The following is an 11612-nucleotide window of genomic DNA, read 5'->3' on the forward strand; positions in this document are numbered from 1 at the left end:
ATTTAACTAACAATAATCAAATTTTGATATAGACTTTTACACAAATAACGATGACGTAGCCCTCTTCAGCGGCGGCCATAGAAAACCTCGTGGGTCTTCATTTTTGTTGATCAAAACTCAGGGTAAATACAGTATATTGATACAAAATAACACATGAAGTTTCACTGTATTTTGAAAATAACCAACAAATATAGATGTTTGTGGTCTGCTAGCTGAACAACTTGATCCGTGAATTCCGTATCGATGTTGATATTGACGATCACACGGCGTTGTTTGTTCACAGATAAATTAACAGTGACATTCCAGCATAGACATGTATTCATCCAACGCATTTACTTTTTGGATATCTCAATGACAATGTCTGTCTTATTGATCAATTCGATGATTTCTTTATAAGATCTTCCTAATTTGTGTCGTAACGACTACCTACTCTATCTTGAAAATTATCTAAAACTACTTCATAGAAACGGTTTTTGACATATTAGGAAATGGAACGACATGGTGCATGAACATGTGATACTATGTTAGCCGATTATATGGAAACAAGATCATTGCCAATTGTCTTTAATTTGTTAAAGATTCTCTATTGTAAAATAATGTCTATTTTAAAGGATTGAGTAACCGGTTAAAATGAAATAAGACTGGTGATGCAATGTCAAAGCCCTATAAGTATATAAGACAAGTGTAATTATAGGAAATAACAACAATTGATCAACTCTATAATTATTTAAATGTAGATATTGGTATAGAAGCTCACTGAATGCCTGCATCCATTATCTATCAAAAATATTGATAAAGACATAGAAGGGCAATAAACAAAGACAAAATGATCCATTTATTTGATACATTAAGTTTTAATTTTGAGATGGGTATAGTGACTAACTATGCAGTCTCAAGTAATCAAGCTCATACTTCACTATAGGAGAGTCGAAGATTGGAATACAAATTTCAAAATTATACATAAGACTATAATAGATCAATAATCACAGTGTTTTTCCTGCCTATAAATTTGGGGCTGAAATAAGGACCCATTCCCAATTGCATTTCTTGGTGTTTTTTTCCCAAATCCATGTCTAAATTTCCCAAATCAGTGAGTTGACGCAGATTTAGTGCGACGAAACTAAAAGATTCAGGAAATCCCAAGTCTGAACGTCATATTTTAGTAACCATTCTTACACTTGATTCTTAGAGAAGCATAATTGTCTATTCTACCTTTTCCAAAATTTCCATAAATATCGTTAACATTTTTCATTTCCTACTTTTATCGCACAAAATTTCCCAATTTTCACCAGGTGACAATTTCCCAAATACCCAGGAAAAACACTGAATCCAGAGAATGGTAATATAAATGGTGTTCTATATAAACATCAGTCTTTAATGATAAATGATGTTTGAGCTAAACTCTGAGACATCCAGTAACCTGTTTATAATACCATATATTTTTATACCAATTGAACTGGTTCAATGTTTAACTAGCCCCTGATATTGTGATGATTGATATGTAATAAAAGATGAATTTGAACAAAATGCAAGTCTTCTTAGTACCATAGTAGACATTACCCTTAGCAATTACATAGTACAGTAAATCACTTTTTATAAGCATAATTTGTTATACATTTATTACATACATCTTGATGTCGAATGAGAATTACTATGTTGTAACCATGAATTTGTTGTTCATTATAAACATGTTGAAATGTAAAACAAATTGCTGCAGCATTTAATTTGACATTACAGATCAATGTCAGGGATCAATCTAGGTTTTGGGGGAAACTAACCTTTTTCAAAATAGGGGAAAAGTTTGACGAATTATAGGGGAATTTGAATCTTCTTATTTTGTTCCAAAATTATATTCATTTTGATGAAAAGTACTGTAAAACCACTTATTTTATTTTTAGATTTAATAAAGCAAGACTTTAAGCTCAATAATGAAAAATTTGAGTTTATCATAAAATATGCAGTAGCTGTATGACAAATTTCAAGAAATTTGCAAACAAAAGCCTAAAAAAATAATGAAAAATAAGTCACAGTGGATGTGTTACAAACACGTTAATGTTTTAGCTTCAAATCGGGAATTTTTAATTCATTAAGTGAATTTTAGGCCAGAGGGGAATTCATTCCTTGAGGGGAAATCTACCCACAAATGGTAATAAATCAGAGCTAGATTGATCCCTGAATGTAGAAGTAGTAATATGTCATTGATAGATCATTAGTTGTATTTTGGTTGTAGATAAATTACAAAATTAGACAAATTTTACTATTATATCAATAACATAAACCTAAGGAAACACATTAATAGAATTATTAGGTTGAAGTTGACTTTTAATTGGTAAAAGTAATCACTCCCAAATTAAACTGGGTCTTTGAGTTATACAAGTTGGAAGTAGCTAACAAACTTTTTTTTTGCATTATTTCATTTAACTTGTTAACTGCATTTTGATGATTTTTTTGTTGTTGTTGTAGATTGAAAATGAATCCTGAAAAATTGAAGCAGCTGCAACAGCAAGTCCGCATAGGCGGAAAGGTGAGCCTAAGTTTGTATTCTACCTACCAATTAAGGACCTGACTTTACTTGCCATTCATTGTTTTAGTTTGGAAGAATTTAATTTGTTTTAATGGGAGTGGAAATGAATCAAAAGACCATTATGTAGACACACAGAGTGTTATATAATACACAGCCCATCTAGGTCAACTGTTGCTTGCTGGTGACTCCTCTGTCCAACTTACATAATCTCTGGAGAAATAATTTTAAAGTAAACTAATCATATGCCCTTTTTGTGTACTTTAAAATAATGTTTTTAAACGAATGTTAAACACAGATCTGAGGTAGAGGCAGAATAATGTATAAGGCTGCCCTCATATGTGCATGGTTTTTACCAAAATAGGTGTATGTGCAACATAAGAAACAAGAGTATATTGAGGATAAAAACTCATTTTAATGAAGGACTTTTGTTTTCTTTGTAATTTTTCATGTAGGAACTTTAATGAAGAAAAATGTCAAACAAAACATGTATTTTCTGTGATCGAGTTGAATGTTCTTGAAATAATTGATATCAAAGTCTTTATAATATGGTTTATTAGGTCATCATGACCCAAAGGGTCAGGATGACCTATTGTCAATCATGCAACCGGGTCCGTCTGTCCGTTGCGCCCCCTGTCCGCCGTCCGCCGTCCAGCCCACGTCCGTATACTTTTCTATTACAATACGACCTTCTCTCAATAACCGAGGAAGGCCCAGATGGGTACTCATATATGGACGCTGATTACAGGATGCTGGGATGAGAGGGCTAACCAGATTATGTTTCAATATGAATGAACCATGGAGACCTTCATTCAAGGTCTACATGGGGTCAAGGATAGTGCTAAAAAGTCTTTAAACGACTTCTTCTCGAGAACCAGAAGGCCCCAGGGTAACAGATATTACGCCATGTAGGATGCTTGTGGACGAAGGTTCTACCTAAGTTGTGAGGTCAAATAAATTGACCTTTGACCTTCATCTTAATGGGATACCCACATGCGGGTCAAAAAGGCTAAAATCCTTTAAACCAACTTCTTCTCAAGAACCAGAAGGCCTAGGGTACTGATTTTGGGCCTGTAGGATGCTGGGATGAAGGGCTACCAAGTTTGTTCAAATAAATGACCTTGACCTTCATTAAAGGTCACAGGGGTCAAATAGTCTAAAATCCTTTAAACAACTTCTTGTGAATAACTAAAAGGCCTAGAGACCTGATATTTGGCCTGTGGCATGCTGGGATGAAGGGCTACGAAGTTTGTTCAAATGAATGACCTTGACCTTCATTTAAGGTCACAGGGTCAAATAGGCTAAAATCCTTTAAACAACTTCTTCTCAAGAACCAGAAGGCCTAGGGTACTGATATTGGGCCTGTAGGATGCTGGGATGAAGGGCTACCAAGTTTGTTCAAATAAATGACCTTGACCTTCATTCAATGTCACAGGGGTCAAATAGGCTAAAATCCTTTAAACAACTTCTTGTGAATAACTAAGAGGCCAAGAGACCTGATATTAGGCCTGTGGCATGCTGGGATGAAGGGCTACCAAGTTTGTTCAAATGAATGACCTTGACCTTCATTCAAGGTCAAAGGGGGTCAAAAAGGCTAAAATCTGTAAACGACTTCTTCTCAAGAACCACAAGGCCCAGAGTACTGATATTGGACCTGTAAGATGCTGGGATGAAGGGCTACCAAGTTTGTTCAAATAAATGACCTTGACCTTCATTCAAGGTCACAGGGGTCAAATAGGCTAAAAATCCTTTAAACAACTTCATGTGAATAATAACTAAGAGGCCCAGAGACCTGATATTAGGCCTGTGGCATGCTGGGATAAAGGGCTACCAAGTTTGTTCAAATGAATGACCTTGACCTTCATTCAAGGTCAAAGGGGTCAAATAGGCTAAAATCTTTAAACGACTTCTTCTCGAGAACCAGAAGGCCCAGGGTACTGATATTGGGCCTGTGGCATGCTGGGATGAAGGGCTACCAAGTTTGTTCAAATGAATGACCTTGACCTTCATTCAAGGTCAAAGGGGTCAAATAGGCTTAAATCTTTAAACGACTTCTTCTCAAGAACCAGAAGGCCCAGTGTACTGATATTGGGCCTGTAGGATGCTGGGATGAAGCGCTACCAAGTTTGTTCAAATAAATGACCTTGACGTTCATTCAAGGTCACAGGGGTCAAACTAGGCTAAAATCCTTTTAAACAACTTCTTGTGAATAACTAAGAGGCCTAGAGACCTGATATTAGGCCTGTGGCATGCTGGGATAAAGGGCTACCAAGTTTGTTCAAATGAATGACCTTGACCTTCATTCAAGGTCAAAGTGGTCAAATAGGCTAAAATCTTTAAACGACTTCTTCCGAGAACCAGAAGGCCCAGGGTACTGATATTGGGCCTGTGACATGCTGGGATGAAGGGCTACGAAGTTTGTTTAAATGAATGACCTTGACCTTCATTCAAGGTCAAAGGGGTCAAAAAGGCTAAAATCTTTAAACGACTTCTTCTCAAGAACCAGAAGGCCCAGTGTACTGATATTGGGCCTGTAGAATGCATGGATGAAGGGCTACCAAGTTTGTTCAAATAAATGACCTTGACCTTCATTCAGGGTCAAAGGGGTCAAAAAGGCTAAAATCTTTAAACGACTTCTTCTCAAGAACCAGAAGGCCCAGGGTACTGATATTGGGCCTGTGACATGCTGGGATGAAGGCTACCAAGTCTGTTCAAATAAATGACCTATGACCTTCATTCAAGGTCACAGGGGTCAAATAGGCTAAAATCCTTTAAACAAGTTCTTGTGAATAACTAAGGGCCTAGAGACCTGATATTAGGCCTGTCGCATGCTGGGATGAAGGGCTACCAATTTTGTTCAAATGAATGACCTTGATCTTCATTCAAGGTCATAGGGGTCAAATAGGCTAAAATCTTTAAACGACTATGTTGTATTGTACTATTAGTCAGATGACCGTTAAGGCCCATGGGCCTCTTGTTAGCGATACTAATGTTCTTTTTTTGGTCATACTGATCGAAGGGTCAGGATGACCTATTGTCATCCATGCACCGTCCGTCGTCGTGCGCCGTGCGCCGTCCGCCGTGTGCCGTGCGTAAACTTTTCATTCAAACAACTTCCTTCTCAATAACCAGAGAAGGCCCAGGGTACTCATTATTTGGCCTGTAGGTTGCTGGGATGGAGGGCTACCAAGTTTGTTCAAATGAATGACCTTGACCTTCATTCAAGGTCACAGGTGTCAAAAAGGCCAAAATCTTTAAATAGACTTCTTCTCAAGAACCAGATGCCCAGGGTACTGATATTTGGCTTGTAGTTGCTGGGGATGGAGGGAGTCTACCAAGTTTTGTTTCAAATGAATGACCTTGACCTTCATTCAAGGTCACAGGGGTCAAAAAGGCCAAAATCTTTAAATGACTTCTTCTCAAGAACCAGAATGCCCAGGGTACTGATATTTGGCCTGTAGGATGCTGGGATGAAGGGCTACCAAGTTTGTTCAAATAAATGACCTTGACCTTCATTCAAGGTCACAGGGGTCAAATAGGCTAAAATTCTTTAAACAACTTCTTGTGAATAACTAAGAGGCCTAGAGACCTGATATTAGGCCTGTAGCATGCTGGGATGAAGGGCTACAAAGTTTGTTCGAATAAATGACCTTGACCTTCATTCAAGGTCACAGGGGTCAAATAGGCTAAAATTCTTTTAAACAACTTCTTGTGAATAACTAAGAGGCCTAGAGACCTGATATTAGGCCTGTGGCATGCTGGGATGAAGGGCTACCAAGTTTGTTCAAATAAATGACCTTGACCTTCATTCAAGGTCACAGGGGTCAAATAGGCTAAAATTCTTTAAACAACTTCTTGTGAATAACTAAGAGGCCTAGAGACCTGATATTAGGCCTGTGGCATGCTGGGATGAAGGGCTACCAAGTTTGTTAAAAAAATGACCTTGACCTACATTCAAGGTCACGGGGGTCAAATAGGCTAAAATCTTTAAAGGACTTCTTCTCAAGAACCAGAAGGCTCAGGGTACTGATATTAGACCTGTGACATGCTTGGATGAAGGGCTACCAAGTTTGTTCAAATGAATGACCTTAACCTTCATTCAAGGTCAAAGGGATCAAAAAGGCTAAAATCTTTAAACGACTTCTTCTCAAGAACCAGAAGGCTCAGGGTACTGATATTGGACCTGTGACATGCTGGGATGAAGGGCCACCAAGTTTGTTCAAATGAATGACCTTAACCTTCATTCAAGGTCACAGGGGTCAAAAAGGCTTAAATCTTTAAACGACTTCTTCTCAAGAACCAGAAGGCCCAGGGTAGTGGTATTTGGCCTGTAGGATGCTAGGATGAAGGGTTACCAAGTTTGTTCAAATGAATGACCTTAACCTTCATTCAAGGTCACAGGGGTCAAAAAGGCTTAAATCTTTAAACGACTTCTTCTCAAGAACCAGAAGGCCCAGGGTAGTGGTATTTGGCCTGTAGGATGCTGGGATGAAGGGCTATCAAGTTTGTTCAAATGAATGACCTTGACCTTCATTCAAGGTCACGGGCGGCAAATAGGCTAAAATCTTTAAACGACTATGTTGTACTAATAGTCAGATGACCGTTAAGGCCCATGGGCCTCTTGTATTTTTGATTTTGGAAATTCATCTGATTTCATTTTATTTTTCTGTTTCTGTTGCGTTGTATTTGCAGTACTTCGAGTACTTTGATTAGAATATTGAGTACTCATTGAGATGGGTTTTTTTTATCAGGGTACTGCAAGGAGGAAGAAGAAGGTAGTGCATCGTACAGCAACAACAGATGATAAAAAATTACAAAGTTCATTGAAGAAACTTTCTGTCAGTAACATCCCAGGAATTGAGGAGGTAAAATTTTGTGTTTTGCATATTGTGTAGTAAATAAAGCATATGAAATAAGTGATCGTGATAATTTCATACAGATTTTATGAAACAAGTCTGAAGTGAGAAAGCCTAATTTAAAAAAAAAAAAAAAAAAAGACATGTCTCATAAAATCTTGTATCAAATGCACACAAATTGAAGTTTCTTTTTCATCTCAAGTACAGCAACCAGTTACCTAGATTTTGTAGAATTTTAGTGTCATTGAATATGTTGTGAAAAGTCAAGCGGAAGTCACAAATTTGTCTCAACATCATAATGAATTTCCAGCCAGCAAAGTGCTCCAAGTCAATATTACACTAGTGATATTTTGCAAAAACATTATCGTGGATATCACGCAGATTATACAATAAACTTAAATATTGGCATTCATTATCTCATTCTGGTAAATACTGAAGAACTTCTATTTTGATTTCAGGTGAACATGATCAAGGATGATGGTATGGTCATCCATTTCAATAATCCTAAAGTGCAAGCATCACTTGCTGCGAACACATTTGCAATTACAGGACAGGCCGAGAACAAACGTAAGAAGATAAATATTACCATAACACTGACTGGTTTCTTAATTTCTTGTCTTTTTTGAAGGGGGAATAATTCGATAAACTTATAGATATACCTAGGTCATGAATATTTAAAGAAGAAGAAAATGGTTTTAATTCACATTTTACACCTGATATCATTTGTGGGGGACTAGTGTTTCTGCCGGTGATGGAATGACTGTGAAAAAAAGTCTACATACACCGCTAACATCATTACATCAGGAAGATTATCAAGAATTATGTTCCATCACCACTGGAGATGCAAGTACAACACAAACTTTATCGAGTAGCACATGGTATATGGTTGTACATCTCTTGCAGCAGTCATTGACGAAAGTTTTCTTGCTCGTGCATTATCATTTAATAACTGACAAAACCTAAATGACTTTGTTTTAAGATGTATTGAAATGATGAACTTCCTGTCTAGTTTCTTTTCCTTTGGATTTCAGAAATTGCTGAGATGCTGCCTGGAATTCTCAATCAACTAGGAGCTGAAAGCTTAAGTAGTCTGAAAAAGCTAGCATCCTCTGTCACAGGTAGCATGTCAGGTAGGTGTCAGAACACATCGATTCATGATTATATAACCAAGTAGAACTGTGACTCCATGTCGAAGGGATTAGGGTATATTATTACAAGAGTTAGTAATGAGTCACTGAGTAAATGATGGACTTCAATAATTGGACTTAACTTTGCATATCACTTAGATGAAATAACACTAAAATATTAAAATCTAGATTATCTGTAACACAAATGTTGTAGTCTTTAATAGTCCAAATGTCAAAGGTCAACAAATTCTTACCATTTGAAATAGTTTCAAAGGAAGACTTCCATCAGCATATTAAAGTAAACTTCTAGTTATGGCTTGACTTAGTAATATTTTTGTTTGATCCTCCTTTAAGCTAGTAATATTTTTGTTTGGTCCTCCTTTAAGTTATTTTAAGGCTGATTGTTGCTTACAGTAATACAATAATGCTCTGGAAGGAAAGTAACCGATACTCATTTTCGCACCACACCTATAATATGATTTTGCTAATTATATTTTCTGTATGTCATTAGTGTATACATCAGTGTATTATAAATACACGACTTCATCTGATCACTGCATTATTACCTGTTCAAAATCAATATTACTAAAATTTGATGCACCAAAATATGTGTACAGTCAGTAGTTGTGGCATCTGGAAGTTTTTATGCAGCAATTAAACTTCTTTTTGGCTGATTATGCTCAAATTTCTTGTGGGAAAATACCTGCTTGGGATTATGGTTTGGGTTAAGCTCAGTGTCAATAGAAATTCCCTTCAACTGTAATTATATTTACATTAATGTACAACTCCTTTAAAGAAATTGCTTGCTTTGGATAGTGTTCCAGGTCTCAATTTTGACTGAAAATTGATAAATTTTGAATTGCTGTGCAGGTGACACACCCACTTCCTTCGAATCCTTGTACATATGTGAAAATCTGATCCGATAATTTATATGTTCGTTTTTCAACTTCAGGTGGCTCTGGAGACAAGCCTGCCACAGAAGACATTGATAATGATGATGATGAAGTTCCAGGTGAGTAATCTAATAAAGCTTGATTCAAATTTAGATTTTATTTCCCAAACAATAAGATACTATGTTGATGCCGAGAAGAGGTGAATGACAGATTATAAACATGTTTATTTGAACTGTAGATATTGTGATGTCATTTGAAACGACTTGTATATATTGTGAATTTGTGACCTCATACATAACATTAGGCTATGACATCATTGATCAGACAATTCAACTTATATCTATTTTCAACAGATTCCAAACCACATCAGTTAAATTACAATATTTATTTTTCTTTCATAAGCATAGGAAACAAATCTTGGCAAACTGTATATAACTTGTCCCTTTATTTTCTTTCAGATCTGGTTGGAAATTTTGATGAGACGTCTAAAGGAGAATAAATTAAGATTCAACATTAATAGCATGTGGAGACATCACTGGTTTTGTTTATACTATGAAATCTGTTGGAGTTGTGTGAATATCAAAAACTACCCTGACCCAGTTTTAGCGCTTTATAAACACGATGACAATAAAAATGAAGATGCGGTCGTAATAGGAAACGTCATGAACAATGATGCTTTAACTGCCTGTCGAAAGAAGATTGGCAAAAAATATACTTGTACAATATCTACACTAATAGAGGGAAACATTTTATGGACGCCTTTCATAATAAATCCACTCACTACAGTACTTGGACACCGGACGACAAACAGCTGTTTTTACAAAGATATCTTGACCTATGTCCAAGTACAAATAAAAAAAAAATTCTCACATCTTGGATTATGTTGTGATCAGTTGTATTAGCCCACCATCATCAGATGGTGGGCTATTCAAATCGCCTTTCGTCTGTGATCTGTTGTCCTTCCATCCGTCCGTTAACAATGCTTTTTTACCGCTATTTCTCAGAAAGTACTGAAGGGATCTGTCTCAAATTTTATATGTAGGTTCCCCTAGGGCCATAGTTTTGCATATTGCATTTTGTAACTGATCAGTCAACAAGATAGCCGAACGACCGCCATCTTGGATTTTGATAGTTATCGCTATTTGTTAAAAATTACTAAAGGGATATCTCTCAGATTCCATGTTTAGGTTCCCCTTAAGCGTAGTAAGAACTGAAGGAATCTGTCTCAAATTTAGTTGTGCATAGTACCTTTGGGACTGATCGGTCAACAAGATGGCCAACCAGCCGCCATAATGGATTTCACTACTGTTTCTCAGAAAGTAATGAAGCAATCTGTCTTCAATTCCATATGTAGTATGTTTGAAAAAGTTTGAAAAGCAGGGAAAAGATCCCTCTTTCCCTTGTCAGACAAAGCTCATTCTTTGGTGGGCACCAGGATCCCTCTTTTCACGAGCTTGTTCCATAGTGTAGTTTCCACCCACCGTCTAGTGGTCTACTCCTTCAGCCACTCATCATCTTATCACTTTTTATGACTTCTCAATCCATGAAACACAGATATATGTATCGTGCTGGGTTGAAGGATTACTAGTTTGTTAAAATTAAGGCCACAAGGTCCAATAGTGGTGTGAAAAAAATTGTCACAAGTTTTTCTGTAGCATGCTGAAATGAGGGGATACCAAGTTGTTGAGATGATTGGGACCAAATAAGGTGAAATTTTAAAACAACATCACTAATATATGCCATTGAACTGACCTTTGCTATATAGAGGCATAGAAATTTCATTTTGAGTCTAAAATTCTCAAATGAATGACCTTGGCATCATTTTAAGTTCATGATCAAATAGGCCGGATGGATTATTTTATCAATACATCAACATCAAAATAACCATTTAGAAGGATTTTAAAGATAGGAGATTGTCTTTTGTGATCATATAGAGAAAAGTTTAAAAGAATACTAATCAAAAGAGCAACCTCCTGTCGGATGACGCATACCTAATACCAAGTAGCAGATGAGCTATTCGCCCTGTTTATTTTGAGAACCCTTGCAAAGTGTAGAAAAGACGAACTGTGCCAGAAAGTCTTCACCTTAAAAATTGTTGATGGGTATTTTTCATAGGTTTCTATTTATGCTTGTTGCATTTTGAAACAAGGGAAAAAACGTGGCCGATAGGACTGCAACTTCTTTACTGGAGAAAACAAAAAAAGTAGAGAAATGA

At 36.6% G+C, this 11612-nt stretch overlaps 1 protein-coding gene across 1 annotated transcript; it reads left to right on the top strand.

The window, feature by feature from the left end:
* The first annotated feature begins 21 nt into the window (after window positions 1–21).
* LOC138324820 (transcription factor BTF3 homolog 4-like) lies at window positions 22–10268 on the top strand. The gene is made up of 7 exons (XM_069269995.1): window positions 22–122; window positions 2464–2524; window positions 7273–7386; window positions 7836–7944; window positions 8409–8507; window positions 9457–9516; window positions 9856–10268. Exons 2-7 carry the CDS (start codon window positions 2471–2473, stop codon window positions 9894–9896), a joined length of 477 nt encoding a protein of 158 aa, XP_069126096.1. The 5' UTR covers window positions 22–122; window positions 2464–2470; the 3' UTR covers window positions 9897–10268.
* Window positions 10269–11612: the final 1344 nt, after the last annotated feature.

This window comes from Argopecten irradians, chromosome 6 (genome assembly GCF_041381155.1).
Source record: "Argopecten irradians isolate NY chromosome 6, Ai_NY, whole genome shotgun sequence".
Taxonomy (NCBI): domain Eukaryota; kingdom Metazoa; phylum Mollusca; class Bivalvia; order Pectinida; family Pectinidae; genus Argopecten; species Argopecten irradians.

Bases quoted from the DNA above. Each gene is read 5' to 3' on its own strand.
- LOC138324820 (XM_069269995.1), top strand. From the start codon at position 2,471: ATGAATCCTGAAAAATTGAAGCAGCTGCAACAGCAAGTCCGCATAGGC. The intron at 2,525-7,272 runs GTGAGCCTAAGT...TTTTTTTATCAG, and splicing joins AAGTCCGCATAGGCGGAAAG to GGTACTGCAAGGAGGAAGAA. The intron at 8,508-9,456 runs GTAGGTGTCAGA...TTTCAACTTCAG, and splicing joins TGTCACAGGTAGCATGTCAG to GTGGCTCTGGAGACAAGCCT.